General features: G+C 42.3%; 1 protein-coding gene across 8 annotated transcripts in view; it reads left to right on the forward strand.

Moving 5' to 3' along the window:
- TBCK (TBC1 domain containing kinase) overlaps positions 1 to 25011 on the forward strand; it is a 181428-nt gene that overhangs the window by 118530 nt on the left and 37887 nt on the right. For all 8 annotated transcript variants that reach the window (XR_016440822.1, XM_090036751.1, XM_090036745.1 and 5 more), the window contains one exon: positions 1492 to 1667. Coding sequence is in view for 7 of the 8 variants with exons in the window: in XM_090036751.1 (XP_089892877.1) it covers positions 1492 to 1667 (176 nt within the window). In the remaining variant the exon portion in view is untranslated. The remainder of the gene's footprint in view (positions 1 to 1491; positions 1668 to 25011) is intronic.

The raw sequence follows: 25011 nt of genomic DNA on the forward strand, positions 1-25011 counted from the left end.
ATTTAATTATGATGATAGAGACACTGGTAGGCTTCCAAACTGCTTTAACATTCTAAATATAGCAATAAAACATATGCTGCATGTATGGACATACCCACACAGTTCAAACTCAGTAACTTTGTTTCACTGGGCTCTTTCCATCTAGGAAGTAATTGCTTTTAGCATCTGTGTGTCTATAGTGGTCTTTTGTTCTAATTGTGGAAGAACATGGATTTTACAGAGTGAATTTGGGATTTTTCTATTGCAGATTTTGCAGTTTTTAAATAGGAAACTCCAAAATTCCTGCTGGTGAGGCAGATGGCACAACCCAGGCAGGGGAGCCTGTTCAGGGCTGACACCCAGGACCTGCTTAGGGCCAGCAGGGCATGCAATGACAGTGGAAAGTAGGCCACCACTCTGATAACATCATCTGGGTGATAGCTGCTCAGATCGCAGGGGGGTGGTACACATGGCAGTAGTGCCACGCAAAAGCCAACTGTGCAGCCACAGCCCACTGGCAGAAGGCTCAGAGGTGCAGATGCCTCTGCTGTGGCTGTGCAGTCCCTATCCAGGTCTGGCAGGCATGCAGCCTTGGGGCCACATGCTGTTGCAGATGGCAGCAGGTCATAGTCAGACCTGCTGCAGGGGGTAGAGGGTGCAGGGAACTCTGTTAAGGCTGCTTCAGCAGCCCAACTGGCACAAGGGTAGTGTCCCCAGATACATTTGGGCCCCAGAAGCTCCTGAGAACAAGTAGCCCTGAGCTGTTTGCCAGGGCAGGTATTTATACCTGATCTGGGAGCGGGTGGGCAGGGTTATTTTGCCCCAAGGGCACAACTTGCCCCACACCAAAGTGCACGTTTGGGCATTTGCACTCAGGGAAAAATCCCTGGCACAAATTTGTGCCGCTCCTATTTGAATCTCTGCAAGTACACATGCCTGCATGTGTGGACACACCCACATGGTTCAAACACAGTAACTTTGTTTCACTGGACTCTTTCTGTCTGGGAAGTAATTGCTTTTAGCAGCTGTATAAGTGTGACAGAAGGCACTGTTTTTTGGACTAAATGAAACCACATTTACATAATATATGAACTACTTGACTTATGTCCTATTGTACCAGCTAGCAGTCAAGCAAGTTTGAGCTTACAATATGCCAAGAAATTTTCCTAAAGTACCTGTTACTATGAATAATTGCCTTCCTCTACTACAATATTCATGTAGTTTAATTGATTGTAATACTTTCCCTTCATGTCTTTAACAGTCATATAGTGTTGATTTGTTGCATTTTAAAGAGCTGTTATTTGACATTAATGATTAGATAAAATTAACTCCCATGCACTTTGTATATTATTTTTTCTGTAAAACTTCTTTAGTACATTTTGAAGGAAAAGCAAATTATACCACAGTTACTAAAAACTTTAACTTGCTTGTCAGCTGGAATATCGTTGATCTAACTCACTGGACTAACTTTCACATCTGTATTTTTTTTCTTGTTTTTTAATCCTTGATCAGAAATCGACATTGAACGTTGTGTCCGTGAGTCAATCAATCTCTTCTGCTGGACTCCTAAGAGTGCTACATATAGGCAATACGCACAGCCTCCAAAGCAAGCCAATGAGAGCAATGGCACAAGAGGTTCTATGTCTTGCTTTTCAGCAGAGTATCAGGATACACCTAAAAGTGATCTGGTAAGCGTTTACGGTTATATTTTCCTAGACCCTTGAGGGAGAGATGTAAGATTAAGGCTTAATACTATAAATTCTGTTCAGAAATTCACACTCCTGTTGTAGTTTAATCTGTCTCTTGATTTCTTTCAGTACAATACTTCATTATATACTTAATGTTTTTTCTAGTGAAAGCTCCTACAGGCCTCAGACAGGTTGAAGCCCTATTATCAACATGCCCTCTAAGCTGTGCAGCATGCTCAGGTGTGCCTGGCAACGCAGCATGAGTGAGACTGCATGGCCACGCACACAATGCAGCTTAGAAGGGATGCTGCCCATTGTATGCACATAAATCTCTTGCCCAGCTCAAGATGCTGGCTTTGACTTAAAATGCCATAAGCCAGGAATTAGCACCCTGTTGTCAACATAAAGTCCCTTCCAGCCCCTAACAACTATGAAACACAGACCTCCCTTTGTGACCCAGCTCTCACTGCTGATGCTCATCCGCTTTGCAGCAAAAGTAAGCACAGGTACAGCAGAACAACAGGTTCTGCAATAAAGAAGAACAAGGTCAAGGGGACAGGAGGCATGGCCCAGCTCCCTGCCACCAGTTCCGCCATACTTGATCAGACCTTTGTGGAGCAGATCTAGCCCACAGGACTCCTAGGATGCTGAGCCTTGCCCTCAGTGGACTGGACCCAGTGGCCAAATACAGACAGTCAAAAAGCCTGAGCCTGAATCAATTCAGTCTTTGTAGGTGCATCTAAACTGAAGAGAATAAACTGACTAACAAGTAAGCAGACATTCACTTTTGATTCAGGAAATGCAGCCACATGCCTGCAGTGGCTCAGGCCGGAAGCCGCAGGCAGTAGAATGAGTTTTAATTAAAGCACCTCTGCCACTGTTTTTCAGCGTGTAGACGCTGATGCACATGATGCTGGAGTCTGCTGGAGCACAGTAATTAACGCACTCCAGCAGAATCTATTAATCGAGTCTGCTCTGATACACTGTAATTAGAGCATGTTGGAGCAGCCTCACTGCACATGTATAGGCACCCAGAGTGTTTAGGCTTCTGAGAACACAGACAACTATATAACTAGCATCTGTTCACAGCCACCAAAAACCTACAATGTGTCAGAGGGAGAGAGTGGAAGAGACGAGGACCTCGCTATCATCATGGCCACTGCAATTACGGGGTATTTGTTAAGATCCACCAAGTGTTTTTCATCTCCAAAGTGACTGATGCCTCAAAAGAAGACAAATGTCCTCTCATTTTCCATAGAGGTCCTTGCCAGTTTGAGCAGAGGGAAATGCTGCTGTGTTCCCCCCCCATCTGATGCTGGGTTTAACCTGTAGTATAGGAGAAAAAAATGCCCAGTCAGATACCTGAGTATTTACTTGATATGGTTAGGAGCTCCAGTGCACCCAAACTGATGGTCTAGCCCTGGCTAAGATAAAAGCTTCAGAAAAATTAAAAAAAAAAAAAAAAAAAAAAGACAAAACACAGGAGCCAGATAACGGATTCCAGAAAATATACAGTTGTTTTATAGGAAATAGATATATAACTCCTGGGAAAACATATCAAGTGTATCTCTAGTTGTTGGTCTGTACAAAGGATTGTCACATCTTTTATTCAGCTATAAGGGATTTTTCTCTAGACCTGCAGATCTGATGTCCAGACCAGGATATGTCCAGGTTAAACTCCTGAATATGCTTCTGGTTGCACAAGATGGGTTTTTCCTCTTTAAAAAATATCTTTATTTAATACACACCATAAGAAAGTACCCTGAAAACAGATCTTGGGTTTAAAGAAAATGTTTTCTCTGAATTCTGTAAGTGCACGAATGTTCCAAATTCTGGTCACTTGTCACATCTTTATTTGTCCATCATTACACATGGGCAAGGTCGAAGATTGAGGAGTGTTGGTTTTTTGATGATTCCTCTGTTGCAGCAGACGAAGAGTAGCTGCTGCAAAAAGCACTGCCTCTTTTCCACTTACTTGGCTCACTGAGTCTTAATAATTTGTGCTATGGTTCTGTAGTAGTTTGACCTTTTTGTATTATTACTATTGATTTGACAGCCATTCTGATCGAAAAACTGCTGTAAGGAATGTGCCAATAGAAATATTTCTTCTTGTCAGGACCTCCCCTTATCCTATCTACCATCCTTTCTACTGTCCTTGGCCCCCTGTTTCCATAACAAAGTATTATCCAGGGGCAGGCTCTAGAACTATGAACAAGCTTTGTCAAATGGCAAATAGTGAAAGCAATATACAGTTTCCTTGAAAGAATCAGGAAACCGTGAACTGAAGTGAAATGTGTTAAATGCCAGCTGCATTTGTGACTCCTCTTTGTATCTGGTATGTTAAGTCTGAAGATGTGGCTTAACTTTTAAGTGGGTAGAAGTTTGTGAGTGAATCCTTGTGCTTTCTCTTTACCAGTGCAACCTGTGTGAGAAGAATATGTTTGTATTCTCTAGCAATTCAGCTTTGCCAAATAATTTCCAGATGTTCCCTCCCTATGTCTCTTACTCCAATCTGATTTTTTTTTTTTTCAAATGTGATGCCTTAAATTACAAACAGGGATATTTTAATTAATTATATTCCTTTTCTTCAGCAGCAGCTTGGGTCTCTTTTTGAGTCTTGCCAAAGGTTAGCCGTAGCTTTTATCCACATCACATCTTGCATCAGAATTCTTATGGATCTGACATTACAGTAGCATGGTTGCAGAAAGCACATTACTATTTGGTTAGGTCCAGCTTTCAGAGTTCTGTCCACCTGTTCTTCCTAACTTTTAAAACTAAAGCCATAAAATGTGTATCTTAAAATAGACCTTATTATAGCAAATACTTTTTAACGTTTTCATCATCATCTAACCCCAAAAAAAACAAAAAACATGCATTTGGTTTATACTGGAATTAAAATGAAAAATACAATTTCTATAACGTCCTTTTTTACATAATTAAAAAGCAAAATGTAGAATAAAAGACCAGAATGCTGACTTACCCCTTGCAGACTACAATCTTCCGCTGTACTAGGTGGAATTTAAAAAGTAGAAATTCTAGCACTCAACTGCCAAATATAGTTTTTGGTGTTATACTGTGAAATCAATCAAAACTTGCAGTGCTGCCCAGATCTTTAGGCAAAGATTTTAAATCTAAATGAAATTTAAACAAGCTAGGAAAGACAACATTGCATAAGGCTCTCATTGAGGTAGGGAATGAAGAGCACAAGTATAAAACTTTGTGGGATTGTAATGGCAGTAGCCCTGGTCATTAAATAGTTAGTGCCTAAGGTTACCTTTACACTGTTCTAAACATGCTTCAAACAGGGAGTACCCATGCATTAAAGGGTGTGAACTTATGTTAAGGGTGCCTGTGCACATGCAGAGAGGCTTCTCTGATGCATTATAATTGCAACATGTAGGAGCAGACTCAGTTAATCAAGCCTGCTGGAGTGTGGTATTTACCACGCTCCAGCAAACTCCAGCTTCACATGCATCAGTGTCCCCACGCTGAAAAATGGCAGCAGGGGTTCTTTTACCGAAGCTAATTTGACAAGCTTTATTTAAAGTGTCCCCATCCCTGTTTTTCAGAACAGGGACACTGATGCATATGATACTCTGGGCATTTTAATTAGAGCTGCTCTTGGAGCCACTCTAATTAAAGTGCTGCCTCCTCCCGCCCCCCAGAGAAGGTCTGTAAATGCCCCAGTTGTCTTAACTTTTGTCCAAAGTGTCCAACTTTATCTTTGAGCTGTTCTACCCAGCTCGATCTAGGGTATTGCCAGTCTGCTCCACAGAGAAAAAGTGACCAATTTGTAGTCTTCCAGCATCCCAGGATGCGTGGCTCCCAGCCCCTCTGCTCTGACAAACTTTCCACCTTCCCAAGATCTACTGTCCAGGAGCTTGTATGAGTCCAAGTCAACACCCCACCTACCCCCAGTGGGTTTGACCCCTGCCCACATGGTACCATGCTGCCAGCTCCAAGGACCCCAGCAGACCCAATTTGGGCCCCTAGGCCAGAGGCCAGTTATACAGCCTCCCCTCAGAAGGATAGGCCTTTGACCCATATCTGGGAAAGTATCCCTTGCCAGAAGAAGATTTTTGGGGGTGGAAGCCATCTTCCTTCCTCAGCCTCCCACATTCCCAGGGAGCGATGGGAGGGGAAGGGCTGCTAAGGACTGAGCATGGAAAGGCATACTTTCCCAGAATCCATGCTGTCACTATAATCCCTGGCAGCTCCGCTGCCAGGGACTAGACCATGGGGGCCTCAAAAGAGAGCTGCCCCCCTTCTTCCCTCTCCACCCCCAACCCACTGGCCCTGGGCGAGAGTAGGGAAACAGGGCCAAGCAGTCATGGGAAAATTTCAATTTAAACTCAGCTGAACTAGACTTAGGGCCCTCATCAACTCCCCAGTCCCAGTCAGCACAACCCCTTCCACCCAATCCCAATTCAATGACACACATGCAAGTGTGTGATCTTTTTTTTTCCTACTCATTCCTTGGTTCTCCTCCCTGCCCTCCCCCACTTCACTATATACACATTAAAAATACTCAGATTTCTCCCCACAGCTCTGGCTTCTGCTGCCATACGGAGAGGCAGGGGGGAAAGCCACAGCCTTGGTGCTGCTTTCTTTGCCTTCCAGCTACCCGATCCTGACATGCCATCCTCTCCCTCCTTTCCTACCGTAAAGGAAGGGATAGAGTCCTGGCTTTTGGTCCTGCAAGGCCCTCTAGCGAGTGGCAGGTCAGAGACATCGTTAAACTTTAATCTGCTACTTCTCTGAAACTGTTCTAAGACCACCTAACGTTCCACAGATTTAGAAGGGTCTGAAGGTAACCTTTAACAACACAAGGATTTGGTTACAACAACAGACAGCCACAAAACAGACATCTTCTTTGCAAAGTATTGGCAATACATGCTCGGGACAAGTTAAGGTACTTTTCTGCTTCCAGTAGAAATGCGTGAACAAAGGACTCCAGAAAGACTTTGCCAAAGTAGCATCGGTAGCACTAGTTGGGCTGGAGATACTATCCCTGGAAAATCTGCTATGCAAAAAGCTCCCTTGGACTCATGATCCAAGAACACTGTGTGAAACTAAATGGCTGTCGAAAAAAGTGAAGTGAGAAAGGGAAGGCACTCCCAACAAATGGAACTAAAAGAATCCGGTAGCATGGGAAAGATGTGAGAAATTATACAGAGGGAAGCGTGAGCCTTGATTCTGAGGTAGCACCACCAGTAGTACTGTCAATTTTAACATTTCTCAAGCTGGCTTATCATTAGATCTGACATCAGTTTTTGGGTTTGATATAACTGAAGAGAGGTAAGAGAGAGATGTAAAAAGAACATATAGCTTTTTCCTATGATAATTTTGCTGGTAGGAATTGGGTAGATTAGGCCTTTCCATGGATTTGCCTTACGCCAGAATGGTGAGACCCAAAAGTAAGAAAACGGCAGCTATGCATGAAATTGACAGATAAAACATTGTTTTCCTAACATTAAAAAAAATCTACTATCTGAGCCAAGTACCAGCCACTTATCAGCAGAATTTCTTTGGTGTTGCTCTGCAATTCCTAAAGGACGCTGGATTTATACCAGATTTATATTAGGCTTTTTTTAATATAAGCTTTAATCATTTTTCATGGCAAGAGCTATATTTCCGCAGACATGTTAACCAGTGCCAGCAGCTAGACTCATTCAACTTACCAGTGCCAAGAAGTTAAGCAAACGTTTGTGGCATGTCATATAAAAGAAAAATAAATATTTTAGTTTCATATGCCTTGCCTTTGGGTTTTCCCCCCTTTCTTCATAAAAATGCTGTCTTTGATGAAGGGCACTTCACTCCAATTGTTTCATTCCTTCTGAAGCAGAAAAGGAATTGGACTGTGTAGGAATCCTGCAGTATACTCATTTACTTTATGTTAAAATATATGGAACTTTACAGGTATAGACTCGATGAAAACTCAGTTGTGGGGGTTGGGGGGTGTTTATGGTAATGAGGATATGAATGTGAACAATTGCACCAGTAGGGAGAAATGAAATATGAAGTTTTAATCTATAAACATCCGTCTTTATAAAATGTTGGTCTTGTAACACATTTCAAGAAAGAATAGATGAAGTCTTAAATCAGGAAAAATAGGTTTGAAAAGTGACTTCAGTTCTGAGCGGACAAAATTTGAACCTGTATGGTGAATCTAGTGAATTTTCTAGTGTTTTTTACTAGATTAGGAACAGAGATTCATAGACATACACAGATACTGTAGTGGCTCCTAGGGATGGCTGCCACTTGTTTTTGGTCCCAGCTAGCAAAAGATGCAGAGTCCTGTATTAACCCTCTCACTGCTGCAGTAACTATTGCCTAAGAACTGTGGCTTGTGCCTGAAGCTGGCTTAGAGCAAATGAGCTGCATGCATATAATCTGTAGCATGTTGATGAGGCTGGTAACATGCAAAAAGCACTTTATTTTTTACAGGAACATATATTAAGAGCTACTTACAGTAAAGAAATACCAGACTTGCTACTGCCTTTTCAAGAGTCTGGGGCCTAGCCTTATTGATACCCTGCCACACTAGGAAGTTCCTGCTCTCTCAGACTTTCCTGAGATGCCACATTTCCTGGACACTGTTTCCAGTAAGCTTTATGTCAGTCAGCCATGACATTTTTTTTTTTTTACATTGTACATTCCAAAAGCAAGATACATATCTTATGTGGGGGCATATGGTATGCAAGAAAATACAGCAGCCTATAGTATTGACCAGCTACATGTTTCATAGTTTCTAGGGTCGGAAGGGACCTGAGCAGATCATCTAGTCCGACCCCCTGCCGTGGCAGGAAAGAGTACTGGGGTCAAACTACCCGAGCAAGATGTTCATCTAACCTCCTCTTAAACACCCCCAGGGTAGAAGCCTGCACTACTTCTCTTGGAAGTTGGTTCCAGACCCTAGCCACCCTGACCGTGAAGTAGCGCCTCCTGATATCTAACCTAAACCTACCCTCTGCCAGCTTGTGACCGTTATTCCTGGTCACTCCTGGCGGTCCTCGGGGGAAGAGTGACTCCGCCAATGCCTGCTGATTTCCCCCCCCCCCCCCCCCCGACTAGTTTATAACAGGCCACAAGATCTCCCCTCAGCCTTCTCTTTTGCAGGCTGAACAGGTTCAGGTCCCGTAGCCTCTCCTCATAGGGCCTGCCCTGTTGTCCCGATCATACGAGTGGCCCTCCTCTGGACCCTCTCCATGCTGTCGACATCCCTCTTGAAGTGTGGCGCCCAGAACTGGATGCAGTACTCCAGCTGTGGCCTGACCAGTGCCACATAGAGGGGGAGGATCACCTCTTTGGACCTGCTCAAGATGCATCTGTGGATGCATGACAAGGTGCGGTTGGCCTTCCTAACTGCCTCTCCACACTGCCGGCCCATGTTCATCTTGGAGTCAATGATGACCCCCAGATCCCTTTCCGCCTCCGTGCTGATAAGAGGGGAGTTCCCTAACCTGTAGGTATGGTGCCGGTTGTTCCTCCCGAGGTGCATCACCTTGCACTTGTCTGTGTTGAAACCCATCCTATTCTCGTCCGCCCACCCTTGTAACTTGTCTAGGTCTGATTGTAGCCTGTTGCATCCTTCCAGTATGCCCACGTCCCCCCACATCTTAGTGTCATCAGCAGATTTGAACAGGGTGCTTTTTACCCCCTCGTCCAAATCACTGATGAAGATGTTGAACAGTGCGGGCCCGAGGACCGAGCCCTGTGGAACCCCACTGCTCACGTCCTTCCAGGTTGAGAAGGATCCATCCACTACCACCCTCTGGGTGCAGCCCTCCAGCCAGTTGGCGACCCATTTGACTGTGTAGGTGTCTACACCACAGCCCCCCAGTTTCTTAATGAGAACGGGGTGAGAGACAGTGTCAAAAGCCTTCTGGAAGTCCAGGAAGACTATGTCTACTGCTACCCCTGCATCTAATGGTCTGGTGATCTGATCGTAAAAGGCCACCAGGTTGGTCTGACAGGACCTGCCACTGATGAACCCGTGTTGGTTGCCCCTAAGCATGCAGTCCCCTCCTGGCCCCCCCATGGATGTGTGTGCCAGCATAATTTTCTCAAACAGCTTGCCTAGGATCGAGGTAAGACTAACCAGCCTATAGTTTCCCTGGTCCTCCTTCCTGCCTTTTTTGAAGATGGGGACCACGTTGGCCCTCTTCCAGTCCTCCGGTACCTCACCAGAGCACCACGAGTGCTCGTAAAGTTGTGCCAGGGGACTTGCAATGACCTCGGCCAGTTCCTTTAGAACTCTAGGGTGGAGATCATCCGGACTGGCTGACTTGAATATGTCCAACCCCTCCAGAAGCTCCCTAACTAAATACCTTCTGCATGCCTGTCTGAACTGTGTCCGAGCCAGTGGAACAAGCATGTCCTCTCTACAACTTTTGTTTCTTCATTAGTTTGGTTCCAGTGTGGTAGTGATGGGGGACACATTTTTTCAGGTTCAGTGTTTAGAGGGGGAAAAGAAGGGAAATAAAATTTAAAATCAAGTAAATGATTTAAAATTTAAAAAAAATAAAGTTCAGATTTTATTTTAAGATAGTTATGACACTTTTAAATATATCAAGTATTCAGTGGATTCAATTCTAAATACTGACTGGCTGTCTCTTCCTTGTGTCCTTATTTTTCCTTTAAGGTGCTTGAGTTTGTCTCCTGAGTGGTTTTTATTAGCTACATAAATATTTGCTTAGTATGTATCATCACATTACAGTGCTTTGGTTACTAATAAAAATGAGAAGTGTTTGCCCCTGGGTACATACTTGTCTCCCCAAAGCAGCAGGTAGTAAAATAAAACCTGTTTTAATGCATTTTATTCTTAGTATTAGTTAACTTTCTTTTTACTACCACTTATTTGCAGCTGCATCAATTGGCTCAGCAATATCCTCTCTAGACTTCCCAAATGTGTTGCTTGCACTTTTTTTTTATTCTTTCATCCATGAAGTGTTTTACTGCTAAGCCTGAATCTGGAGGAGGAGTGAAACATGTCCATCAATAGTATGTAGTACTAGTAGCTTCAAGCAAAAGACAATGCCTTTTAAATTGAGTTGTGGTGTTGCTAAGAATAACAATGTAATGCTAACTTTCCAATTTTCACTAAAGAATTTTAATTTAGAGCTTGTTCAAATTAAGGATACTGATTCATGATGTTACTGCAACCTCTTTCCTCAGTTGACCTTCCCAAATCCCCTGTTTATGGTATAAGTTTCACCCAAGCTTTCAGTTCCTGGAACTAACCCTCAAGGCTAGGTACAGACATTCAAAAAGCCTAAAGCAGAATCAATCTAAGGTGCACGGCTTTCCGTAAGCAGCAAAGTTTAGATCAGTAGCGAACAGAAAACATCCCCTCTTTGGTGGGGGTCAAATCTAAGACTGGGTTTCACCAGTTTACATGTGCCAAACTTCTGTTCTGCTACAGGTATAGACTGGTTTCCAATCACTTATGCTGGTAAAAATATAGTGTTTGTACCTGGCCCAAATGTCTTATTTCCTGGGCCAGTTTGAATTCACCTGTACATTTAAACTGTTAATCTCCCTGCTGCCCTAAACCAATTGCTCAATTTGCATTCCTACAATTTTTCACCCCCCTCCAGTGTTCACTGAACAGAAGTCTCACCATACTTTTGTCTCCTGGCCCTTATGGTACTCAATTTCTAAGAGTCATCCATTTGGAAACATTGCTGCTTTCTATTGATTAAACAGTCACCAAAATCTAACTACCATCCTGAGGGTGTGGAAACAGTTACTCTGCTTTAAGGGGTAGAGGACTTGTATCAAATTCAGTCGAATATCAGGTAACTGCTATAATTTACCCTTTGTTTTATTTAGGGTAGCCGTTTCTGTTATCATAGTCTATCTTAGGAGTCACCTTTCTCAGGTGAGTGTAAGGAAAATGGTTGAGAGACTGATGGTAGTGCCTGATCCTCAACTCCCATCATCAGCCCAAGGGGAGTTCATATCTGTTCCAGTACGACAGAAGGGATTTCCACAAATGCCTAAATTCATTCAGCCAGTTCTGTGCCACTCTCCCCTCTCTCTAGGATAGGGAGTTATCAAGGACAGACTAAAGAAAGGTACCCAGGAGGAGCTGGAAGCTTCTAATGAGCACAGTACTGGAAGTCCCGAAAGAAACTGTTTTGATATGATGGAAGCACAAGAATAGCCAGAAGCCAATGTGGCTTTTCAAGGAGCTTCTAGGATGCTGTAAATGCAAAAAGAAAGAATACAGGCAATGGAAAGATGGGCAAGTCACCAAGGAAGCATACCAAGATATAGCAAGAACTTGTAGAGACAATATCAGGAAGATAAAGGTAAAAAACTTCCCTGGTAAGGAAAGTTAAATATAGCAAGAAAAGCTTCTGTAAATATGTAGGCCAGAAAAGAAAGACAGAGGAAGCTGTGCATCTACAGTAAAAGAGCTAGGGTCAGCTCTTAACAGAAGATGCAAGGAAGGCAGCTACTTGACTACTCGGCTACTCTGCCTCAGTTTTCACAAAATAAGTAGGCTGTAACCAGACAGCTAATAAAGATTATCCGGATAAGTAAAGAGACAAGCTGAGGGATGAGACAACAAACGAAACGGTCAAAGAGATTTTGATAGGTATAAATGAACTCAGATTAGCAAAACCTGATGAACTTCATCCCAGGGTACTGAAGGACCTGGCAGAGGAGATTTCAGAGTCCTTGACAATAATATTTATGAAACGAGCAAAGTGCTAGATAAGCATTGGAAAGGGCCAACATAGGGGAAAAAACAAAAACAACAACCAAATCTGAGGCACTATAGATATGTTAGCCTCACCTTGATACCTGAGGAGTCACAAAAGAAAGTCCATTTATAAGCATCTGGTGAAGGAAAGACTGATCCCAAACAGCCAGCATGGGTTTACTAAGAACATTGTGCCAAACAAACTTGATTTCTTCCTTTGACATGGTAACTAGTTGCATAGGTGAAGAGAATGCTATGCATTAATAGTGTATCCGGACTTCAGAAAAGCTTTTGACAGAATCCCTCATGACCCTCTCATAAACCAGCCGGAGGACTGGGCTAGACGAAACTTCTGTAAGGTGGATAGAGAATTGGCTCAGCTGGCAAGAAGGATTGTAAATGGATCCATGCTAGAATGACGGGAGGTATTGAGTGGAGTCCCACAGGAGTCTGTCCTGGGCCCAGTGTTGTTCACTATGCTTATTAAGGATTTGGATTCTGAAACGGAGAACTTCTTAAGCAAATTTGTAGATGACATAATACTAGGAAGAATTGCAAACACACTGGAGGTCAGAAGTGCAATTCAGAAGGATCTTGACAGATTGGAGATCTGGGACAGAGCTAACAGAATAAAGTTCAGTGCTGACAAATGCAAGCTGCTGCACCTCAGGAAGAATAATCAAAAACAAATAAAAAATGCCTGGATGGCAGCACTAGAGAAGGATCTAGGAGTCGGTGGATCACAGACTCCATCTGAGTCTGCATTGACACATCTGCACAGAATGTAAGTGTGGTTTTGCCTGCATTGTTAGGTCCAAGACATGGGAGATGGTTGTGCTCCTTGGCATTGGTTAGGCCTCATCTCGAGTACTGTCTGCAGTTGGGCTCCATATTTTAAAAAGGACCTGGAGAAGTGAAAGACGTTTCAGAAACAGGCAGCAAAAATTGATAAAGTACTTAAGGCAAACCTTAAGAAAAGAGACTGAAAGAAATAAACATGTTCACCTTGTGAAAAAGGTGTTTGAGACAGAACATGATAACAGTCTTCAAATGGTCTGCCATAAAAAAGGGGGAATACACCTTTTCTCTCTTGCTACAGAGAGCAGGGTGCAGACCAGTGGTCTGAAGTTGCAGCAAAGTAGGTTTAGACTCAATATCAGGAGAAAAACTTTTTCACTGTTGAAGCAATGAGACTGTGGAATAGACTGACTATGGAAGTTGTGGAGTCTCTGTTTGTTAGAGGTGTTCAAGAAGAGGTTGAACAAGTATTGATCAGGGATAATATAGGAGTAATTATTAGGCCTGTGCCAAGCATCTAGTATCTGCTTCAGATTTGGCCGATTTGGGGGACAGTGATTCAATTTGGCGATTCAGATCACTGTCCTGAATCGATTGAACTGAATCTGATTCAGAGATTCGGCCATTGCTGAATCTCCTACTCAAATTGGTCCCATCCCCCACCCGCTCTCCCAGCCCTATCCATGGCTGCCCCCCACCCTGACCCCAGCATCCCAGCTCTTTTTTTTTTAAATCCCCACACTCACTGCCACCTGCCAGATGGGGTGGGGGGAAATCCCTGCTGACCCCCACTGCCCTGCACTGCATGGGGGGGCTCTGTCTTGGACCTAACAATGCAGTCCCCAGAAGCCCCAATGGCCACTGCAGCAGCTGGTGAGTGTGGGGCTTTTTTTTTTTGCTTTTTTTTCTTAAGAGTCAGGATTCTGGGGCCAGGCAGGGCAGTCATTGACAGAGCTGGGAAAGCAAGCACGGTGGAGGAGGCACTCAGGGGGGCTAGGGAAGCAGGCAGGGGATGGGGCCTGGCGGGGGTCCCCCTAGGGTTCCCTCCCCCACCCCCTACTTACCGGCACGTAGTCCGGGTCCAGCTCCCTGCGGTGATGAGCAGGGACTGCCCAAATCTCTAAAGTTCTCCAAATTGATTCGAACCTTTTTATTGGTCTCCTGATTCAGTTTGGATTCAGCAATTCAGCTGTTGAATCAAGCCAAATATCCTCCAAATCAAATCAGCACCTGAAGCTTTGCACCACCCTAGTAATTATGTTTATGCTACACAACAGGTATTTTCCATGCTTCTGGATTTTGCTGCTTGATACCTGGGGCCTGGAAGGATGTTTTTCCCCTTCCTGTTGCTACACAACTGGGAGGAGAGAAAGGGAAGGGGGATGCTTGTCATTTTCAGGAGCATTGGGTTGACTACAGCCAAGTCTGGAGATTTTGACTGGAGTGTGCTAATGTTCTTGCTGGAGCTAAAGCCTGGGAATTTCTGGTTGAATGTCTTTGCACTTCCACTCAGACCAATCGCTACATTTGGGGTCAGGAAGGAATTTTGACCCATGCTCAGTTATGTACAAACTGGAGGGGGTTTTTTTGCCTTCCTCTGTAGCGGAGGGCATGTCCCTCTTCCTTGGATCACTCAAGTATATTTTAACCCTTGCAGAAGCAGGACACTGATCACTGTTGTTCCCCTACTTCACCTGTGGCAGATTAGGGTGCTAAGCCTTATAGTTGTTCAACAGGATTGAAGTGTAGCTTTAGTAATAGGCTATGCAAAGATACGTATGGGATGGTTTGGATAGGGATGATCCTGCTACGGACAAGATATTGGACTAATCACCTTCAGAGTTTCCCTCAAGCCCTACTTTTCCATAATTCTATAAATTTGGAAGAGGTGAAACAAGAGAAGCACTCAAATGATCTTTGCCCAGATAGTCTACCTCAACACAATTTTTAGCCTGATCTAGCATCATTCCCCTACCCCCATTGCACTACCCCATCCCCGCTGCAGAAACGAAAAAAAAAATCAGCTGGCACTCAGGTCTTGCACCAAGTACAGCTCAAGCAGACACTAAAATTTAAACTCAAGGGTTAGAGTTTATCATTAACAGACTCCTTATACCTAATATCATCTGTCTCTGGAAAATTCATTTTTGCTAGTTTCCTTTTTATTATGTTTTCTTAATGATACTGTATTTAGCTGCCCACAGAAGTATTACCCTTGAGCTGTAGAGTTTTAGGGTGGGTTTGGGGGGTGGGGGGAGAATTAATATATCAGATAACTTAGAATCCTAACTTTGTGGGAGTGTGAATGCTGGCTAAACAAAAAGAATGCAACAGTGAACAGGAATGTGGTTTCTAGATTAGTCCTGTTAGTCTTGCTTTCTGACATACAAGGTCCACACACATTCAAATAAGTGAACCAACCCTGACAACCCTCATTGTGGATTGTCATTAGGGATTATACTTAATCAAGCTTCCAACCACTGAGCATCCCTAGTCCCTGTTGAATTGTGAAGTATTAGTTGTGATTTGCTGAGAACTGATTGGTCACATCAGAACGACTCCTCTTGTTTCTAGTTGCTAAAATTAATTAAAATACTCCAAATATGAATAAATGCCTTCTTAATGTTACCTTTGCAGGGGAAGCAATTGTTGTTCAGCACAGATAACGTCACCAGAAATAAACTGAAGTGGTCAAATGGGGAGGCAGTGATTCCCAGTATCTGCAACATTTGGCCATTTCATAAATATGAATAGGCACCTACTAAGTCAATGGTATTACTTCTACACCATTCCTCTCTAAGACACTTTCTTAAAGAACTCAGTTTTCATGTGGCTATCAAAGAACTGTTGCAAGATCCTTCAGATGAGTGACTATGGGACTACACCCACAAGTACCAAAACATTGTATTACTAACCTGTTTATTTCATAAGAGGATATATAATTGTTGAAATGTAGCAAGTATTGAGTTTCAGTTCAACTTTGCAGTCACTGAAGCACTGTAAAGACTAAATTGGCCAGAAAAGGCCTTGCAGACTTGTGTTGACACTAATTTTTAAAAAAATAAATGTAATTATAGTGGTTTCAGAGGGTTTGCCCTACAAAAGATAAGGCATTCAGTTGCCTTAAATATATTATGTTAGGAAATAACCAAATGTTAATCTTAAAGTTATGATTATTTGTCAAAATCTAATTTAACTAGCACTTACTTGGAATTGAATTACAGTAAATTGAATGTAAACTGACTTGTTAGAATCTGCTGCATTTTCTCCTTCATAGGGCAGATGTAAGGAGTAGGCTTTAATGTACTGGTTGTTTAGCTTAAACTTTGGTACTTTGACAGATTCTTCCTTAGATCATATATAGCAAATGTAAACCTGTTTTCTGTACTGACTTGCCACTTGTAAGGTTCTTCAAAATATGATTAGCCTTGGTCAAAGTTAGCAATGAATTACTGCAGTCACAAGTTCTGTGTTTCTGCTTTACCCTCAGGCTCAGATTCTTTATCCATTAATTGTCTAAACAATTCCTCAATGCATAACTTTTCAATTACCCCTGCTTTGGACTTTGAAGCTGTGTATTGTAGACACTTAACCTCTCTGACCTCCTTCAATTAGAATTCCGTGACTGATTTATGAACAAACTTTTATATGTTTGCACCTATAAAAGTAAAGAAGTAACAAAAATAATAATAAAGGCAAAGATGTTGTACCAGTTATGCCAGTCAGGTTCATCTTCATCTAGAATATTTATTCTTCTGTGAATTTTCTAAGACTTTTCTTTGTAGTATTAAAACCAGATGATCCAGATGGAAGAAAATACCTTTTTTCTATCTTTCTAAGGCTCCCTCTCCACTTAAGAGGTAGTCACGCCTTAAGTTATGACCCAGGTACATGTTCAACCAATTAATGGCATGATAAAACAAGCAATAAGCTATAACATTATTCCCCCAAAAATGTGTAATCATGTTGTAGCTTGTTATAATCATGTCATTAGTTGAACATATGTCCAAGTACTCCTCTGAGGCTGGGAGCCCCATCAGCTGAGAGATTCCCAGACACAGGGGCACCCCACCCTCTGCCAGACCCTTAGCTGATAAGGCTTGCAATGGTGGCAACATTGTCAGCCATGAGCCACACAGTGAGGAGGATGCTGCCCACCCCCCTGCAAGCCCAATGGAGCAGCAACTTCAGCTACAGGGCTTTCAGTGGCAGCAGTGAGAGAAGCACTGCCACCACTGTGAGGTGCTGGGCTTCCAACAACGGCAGTGTTCTCCCCATGCTGCCCCTACTGCAAGCATCACACCTCACAAGGCTCAAAGCGGTGGCTGTGTTCTTCGCACTGCTGCCGCTCAGAACCCTACAGCAACGTGGCCCTCGGGGCTTACATCAGGGGCAGCGTGGGGAACACTGCTTCTGCTGTGAGCCCTGCCAAGCTCCATCAGCTGCAAGGTTCACAGCACTGGTGATAAGGTGCAGTGGGATCTAATGCACAATCCCACAATTGCACTTCCTTCCATGTACATGTGGCCTGGCAGAAGGCACAATTGTGTGAATCACATGTTAAGTCCCATTGCATCTTTATCTGCACATGTAGAGGGGCCCTAAGGGTATTTTTTCTCCCCTTTTTCTTTTGGAGCTGAAAAGACGTTTGGTTTAGGTTCCTGGTCAGATCCCTTCCTCTTAAAATATTGGAAGCACCTGCACTAGAAAAGCACAGCTGGTAACCAGGATACTGGAAAAAGAATGAGACACCTAATTTTGTTATCTCTGGAATTCATTATAGGAGCAGGAGTAATGAAGGATCAGGCCCTTAATAAAATACCAAATATGATGCAGCACAGCAAAGAAAAGTTGATGGCAAATACTAAATGAAATGACACAAGGATTTATCATGGTAGTGTTGATTGTTTTCCATGTGGCATTCCCTGTGGGGAAAATGGAGCTCTATAATTTGGTTGTAGCTGGTTATCACAGTGTCAGTGCCACACATGCAGCACAAGAAAGCATATTATTCAGATATTAAAACAAATAACGATGAGCTTTTCATAGCTCAGAATGTCTCTAATCAGTAAAGTATGTGTCCATCCGTGATGAATTACAACGACGGTCATTTTTTTGGTTCCACCTATGAGCTCCAGAAAACAATAGAACAGTTTTTCTACCAGTATTGGGTTGGGTTGGGTTGGATTTGGTGGGGGGTGATTAGGCAACTGTTATTAGGTGAGCTGTTTCCCACCTGTTGGCCAAAAGCTAAACTAATTAATTTGTGTCTCCAGTTGATTGCTTGTGTACATCTCAATGCACACAACCACAACTGGAACAAGATCCTGTAGTACTTTTAACTGGGCACAAGAAGAGGGGAAGATTTTCTTGTCTCTCTTAGCAAATTGACAGTGAGCTTGTTTTCATGTTGCATCTTCTAATCCCATCACTCTGAACATGTCCATGTAGTTGTCTGTCTCTTACTCTCTTTGTTTTTGCAGTGATAAATACTATTTGTTCGTCTATTCAGTTTGAGATTTATTAGGAAGAAAAGGTATTAGAGGCTACTTTCCTGAGTTCAAAGTAACTTGATAATTTATAAACCATGGTCTTTTGAATACCTGTAATGGAACATATTCCCCATTCTAGCATATTTAATTAATAACATGAATTTTTTAAGATATTCCAAATGCTTTGTACACAGAGAGGTACACTTTATTTCAAGGGATTCTCAGTCCACAGTTCTGAACAACTGATGAGATGGTTGAAAAATAGCATAACTTTTATGTGAAATATTTATTTTTAAAGAAGGCTTATATGAACATGAGGATTATACAAGGAGGGATCCCCATGAGTGAAAATAGTATATTTTGAGCCCACTTAATGTTCTAGTTTTGGATCCTGCTGCCTAGTGGAAGACTTTTAGCCAGCCCTGCATTTCTGTTTCACAGTTGAGCATTGGTTCTAGCTACCTCTGTAAGAGACAAATGAAAATGGGTCTCCATCAGCTAATGTAGGTGCACAGTGTGGTTTTCTGAGTGTGACGCCTTTATTTCATACTTCATTAAAGCAGCCATATTTTTATCATCAAAATAGTTGTTTGTGCCTTAAAAAGGAAGATGAAAAGAGAACATTTTTAGTTTTTCATTGTAATGTGAGTATTCACTGAATAATTAGCATTCCCACAGTGAGCATGCTAAAATACCATAAGAATGGACTGGTTATAGAATGTTATCAGCTTTGCTTTACTTCTGATGAGCAAAGTTTGGACCAGGTCTGTCTGGAATAATTTTCTGTTTTCCTTTGGGCAGTGTACCGGAGCTTGCCAGAAACAATGACCGGAGCTTGCCAGAAACGATGTTTTCTAAGCAAAATATAAGAAAAGAAATATTCTATGAAATGCACAGACTCTAGCATCATGTGTCCAACCCAATTCCCTACCTCTCTGCATTTGAGTCAGTTGGCTTCCATCCATTTTCTTTTTGGGGTAACATCAAGATCACAGAAGATACAATTGCTCTGTTCTCAGTTGCTATCCCTGGTACCACAGCTGTCCTCTTGCAACTGGGAGCAGTAGTTACAGAGCCCTGTTTAGCCCCTCTACTCCCAGGATGGAGCATCCACTCACTGTGTAGGTAGAATCTTTCCAGAACTTAGTCTTTGATTAAATGTATACAGAATTTTTGCAGGGGTGATGAAAGGTGTGCCCTTAACACTGCTGTCGTATTTAAAGTCCTTGCTGTGACGCTTGAAACCATGAGAATTTTACAGTAAAACAACTGTAGGAATTTACCATGGGCAGAACAATATATTTTCTCTATGCTCCTTCTGAAAAATACCTTAACTTCAGCTGAAATTATACAAAAAAAGTCCTTGACATCCACAAGGAAAAACATCAGACTTAATTGTTGAAGTTTACTCAACAAGAAGTTGAAAAATATTGTAGAGTGAAAAGTAATCAGTTGATATCCTCATGCTGATGTGTTGGAATCAGATGTCTGTAACTGAGCTAAACCAACAATCATTAATGATTTCTTGACGAGTCCACAGGTCCTTGATTAATAATACTGTTTTTAACTTTGTGCATTCAATTGCTTGCTTTGTTTGACTGAAATGATTTCAACCAATTTTCTATATCTTACTTTATTGTTTTATTTAAAAAGGGAATTCCATGAGAGAAAACTATCACTTCTATGGTTCTGCTTCCCTGGTAGCCTTCTTCAAACAGTAGTAGATCTGAGGTTAGGTGCATTAGGACTGTACCAGCAAAACTCAATCTGAACAGTTCCAGAAACTTAGCCTGAATATCAGCAGGTTACAGTCCTAATAAATGAATTTGATTGTCCTCTTAATGTAATAAACCTATTCCTGTGGTCAGCAGTATAGAATAAAGTCAGACCCTGAAAGAGGAAGCTGTATTTTTCTTATCCCTCTCATCTGGCAAGCTTGCCAGTTGGGTTAGGGACAAGTTAAACACAAACTGATATAAGTGATTGGAAACCGGTTTAGTCTGTAACGCAGCCGAAGGTCAGTGCACATAAACTGCTTTCAAAAAGGCCAAAACCAGTTTAAGATAAACCTGATGGATGTTGTATCAGATGTAACTGTTTTAGGCTAAATCAGTTTATTAAAGTTCTGTCTGAGATCCCCCCTCCAGATTCAAATTACCTCACAGTCCCCCCGCATCCCAGGGTGCTTTGCACCTTACCCCCCCCCCCCCGCCCCATCACAGGGTGGGTGAGCTAGCCTTGGCCGAAGCTGTATGTTCCAGCTGACCATAGAGGTGTGCTGTAGTGCCCCCCAGCTTCTGGCCTGGGCAGCTGCAGGCATGTGGCTGCATCTACAGAAGAAAGTCAGTGTTTGCCAACTTGCTTATCAGTTCAACCTATGCATCTTAGACTGAGCTGCAAAGATTAAATCGATTCATCCTCAGGCTCTTTGACTGTCTGTGCTTAGCCCTAAAGTTCAGCTCTCAGTGTATGCAACTCAGGTGACAGTGTCAAAAGAGAGAATCCTGCTTTATATTTCTTTTCCTTTCCTCACTCCAGGATGAGTTTGCACTGAAACTTGTTTGAAAAATCTTTTGTGTTTTGGGTCCTGACCATTCATAATATTTGTAAAGGTGTTTAGTTTTATGCATGCAAATAATCCCACTGCTAAAGGGATTGCATGTGTAAATATTTGCAAGTTTCAGGCCCTAGTTTGTAAACTGAGCGCAGATGTTATAAAAAGTCAGAGGATAATTATGGAACCCACAGATGTAGTTTTGGAAATGTTTTCCCAACTAAACACACCTTGAAACTTCCAGAATCTTGTGGAAGATGACTGGAACCCAACTGCTTAGTAAAAAAAATTCAGGTACCCCTCCCACTGAGATTTATATTGACACTGTTTATGTAGCCCATAACCAATGTATTATGTCCTCTAAACAGACTCTACCTTCCTGTATAATATAGACTTTCCAACGCTGGGCTGATATTGCTAATGGTTAGAAAGCATTGATACATTTGAACTTCGTTAAGAATTCCTAATGATTTTTTTTCCTGCCAAATAGTCCTCCTTCCCCAACAACAATTTTCTATGTTAAGTCTACCAAAGGGAGCAGGGGAGGAGGTTAAGTGGCGCATAAATATTTCTAAATCTTCCATTTTAGCCAAAAGAATTGAACTACATATTACTTTAAGTGCTATAAATATTTGTCTCCTAAAGCTCAGTAACATAATTTGCTACCAGGTCCAATTATTGTTTCCAAAGGAAACTGAGACTGAAATAAATTAGTCCATAGTGAAAAAGTACCAGAAGCTCTTGAAGCTATCACTTCATTTCAGTCTCTTCACTTGCACCATTTCCCTCTGAGCTGCTTCATGTTAAACAGTGCTGTGTGTGTTTAAGGCACAGCCAGACTGCGCTAAGCTTGATAATTTAAAATGGTTTCCCACAGTGGGGAAGAGAGGTATTTAACCTCTGTACTGAGCCAGAGAAGCAGCAGCTAATGAGACTTTGAAGCGTGCCCACACAGTAGCATGGAGTGGAGAATTCTCCTTTCTGCTGTGCTAAATCAACTTAATCATACATTATTCCAGGCAGAAAAAGATGGGTTTGCTTAATAATGAGCAGCCTTGCCAAAACAGAACTCATTTATATTTTTGCAGATTTTGCAAAAACGTGTGTGTGTATGTTATGGTATTTACCATGTTAAGAGAGCCAAGCATACTGGATTGAATATTGGAGAATATGAATGCCTCTCTCTCTCTCTGACTTAACTTTAACAACTGATATTTTCCCTTTGTCCTCTTTCCCAGGAATCCTTTTCTCATCCTGACTAGAATAGTATTCTTTTCTTCATGTGTCCTTCCTTCAGCCAGTAATAATGGATTTTTCTCCAGCAGTATTGTATCAGTAAACCCTTTCTCATTACCAGGCTTCACTACCTGTGTAGTGGTTGGAGTCCTTTGGACTGTATACAGCAACAAGAAGAAGTTCTTATGAGATTAAATATATAGGTAGTAACTGCTCTCCACATTCAGGTTGGTAAGGCAGTATTCAATGTCCAAGTATTTGTTACAGATTTTTGAATGTCAAAAGCACTTTTTGGAAACTTAAAATCCATAAAACTACTACTCTCTCTCCCTTCAGATCCTTTCTTTAACTTGCCTTGCATGTGATGTGCCCTTGTCTTCCCTGCTTACCTGCAAGTTGTAGGGCAGGGGTGGGCATAATTTAGATCTGGCCCATGAGCTGATTGGATCCGGCCCACAGGCCAGTACTCACCAATTAACTGTATCTGGCAGCTGCCCCTGCTGTGCTTCACATGGGACCAAGTCCTGCCCACTCCCAACTGGGACAGCATGTGCTGCATTCCCAGCCTTCCCAACTGCAGGGCCCCAGTCCCAGCCAACAAGCACAGCTTCTGGGCAGGGCTGCTGCTGCTGCAGCCACCCAGGGAACTGCTGGGCTCCCCCAACCCTCCAGCAACTCCTCCTGTCCCTAGTGCAGCACTCCATGCAGCAGGTAGGGAGGAGAAACTGCAGCATTGAGGGGGTGGACTCTGCCAGCAGCTCACTTTGCTCCTGCTTCTGTATGGCTGGGCAGGGGAGCACATGGAGTTAAGGAGCTGGGCTGCTCGCACAGACCCACCAGGCATGGGACAGGAAGCAGCAGCAAGAGCTAGCACAAGCTTGGCATTTAGACTTTATTGCCCTTCAGAGCAGGGGCTGTCACGAACAAGTTGGGCAGAATGGTCTCTCTTGTAGAACACACCCACTTTCTAAGAAATTGGAAATGTGGCAATAATCATCTTTTCATCCTTGGGGGAATAACGATCATATTTTACTAGTATTGACACTGGTTTAATAGGAGGCTAAAATGCCTTCTGGAAAAAAAAATATTTTTGAGCATTTCCTTTTTCTTGGGATAGGATACAGTCAAGTTCAGGGGTCAGGAGAGCTACCTTCAATCTACTTAAAGCAGTCCTTTCTCCTAGATAAAACACTAAATAGAGGAGCCTAAATGTAGGTCCAGCAGAATCGGAAAAAAAGATGATTTTTTTAATATAAATGTGTATCTTCATGTGAATGCTGTGATGCAATGCCAATAAGAGATTAAAGCCTAATGGAAAACCAGATGGAGGTAGTAACTTTTGTGTAGCCTATCAGTGCTGGGGCTCATTAATCTTTTGGAAGCTCAGTTTCTAATTTCAGAATGCTTAAATAGCTTTAATTCCTAGCATTAAAAAAATTAAAATTCCTAATGCCTATTTCGTTTTATTAACAACAGTAAATGCAGAAGGTTTAGTAATTCCCAGTCTTATATAAAAGTTATGGGGTGAAAAAGAACAAGTGCTCTATCAGTAAAGAATTTAGAGTGTAGTCAGGGAACTCACGGATGAGAGTGGGCTAACTCTTGCTGAAATAAATCTTCTAAAGCAGGCTGCCTGTTTTAAGCAACCTTCCTTGGTTCAGCAGATTTTCATAGCTGATGTCTAAAATGAGATTCCATGGTTGAAGTTAGACCAGAGGAAAATAAAAGTTGAGAAGTTTTGTCCTCTGACAAGGAGCAGACTTGAAAGGCATTTCTAAAGACAAAAGGAGAAGCAATGACTAACAAGTGTTTTACAGACTAGGAAGTACTATATGTTCACTATCAAGACCAGAGTGAGACATGATTTGGGGAGGGAGGCACATCTCTAATCCTTATGTTTCTAAACAGTTTAGTTCATCCTTGGATTTGAACGCACTTCTTTGTAAGCAGTTTATAATATTTAAACTCATCTCTTACAGTATCTGTAAATCACAACAGTATGCACATTGACTAAGTTTTTAGTGCAGATCTGAGAAGTCTGCTGAGGGCCTCTATTCACACATCTTACTATTGCTCCTGGAGGAAGGATCTTAATTTTACTTCTCTTTTAAAGTAATTATGGAGTCTTTCTAGTATACAAGGCAGTAAATGGGTCATAGCAGAAAGAAGAAAGTTGCAAATGCCTTTTATATGCTACTTAAACTTTAATTGTTTCAACATTTTGGGGGGGGGGTTGTTTCTGCCCCTCCCCCCCCTCTGGATGTCCTGATTTCTTGGACTTGTCCTCTCAGCACCCATCTTATAATGAGCCTTACTGTTCTTGGAGCTTCAATTCATGGGCTAGTGACTACTTGATAATGCTTTAAAGAGAGCTTTTCTGATTCAGCAAAATACCCCAGCATTAATCTTAACATTGAGCATATGACTCCTGTTAAAGCAATAAGTAATCCTTTCACTTAATCTTATGCCTACTTCCTGTTTCTTAACTGGCAGCTATTTAACATTCACAATTTAATTGTGTGTGAATTTGTAATTGCATTTTAACTAGAC

The sequence above is a fragment of the Crocodylus siamensis genome, chromosome 2 (assembly GCF_052110815.1).
Source record: "Crocodylus siamensis isolate JL-2025a chromosome 2, ASM5211081v1, whole genome shotgun sequence".
Classification (NCBI taxonomy): Eukaryota; Metazoa; Chordata; order Crocodylia; family Crocodylidae; genus Crocodylus; species Crocodylus siamensis.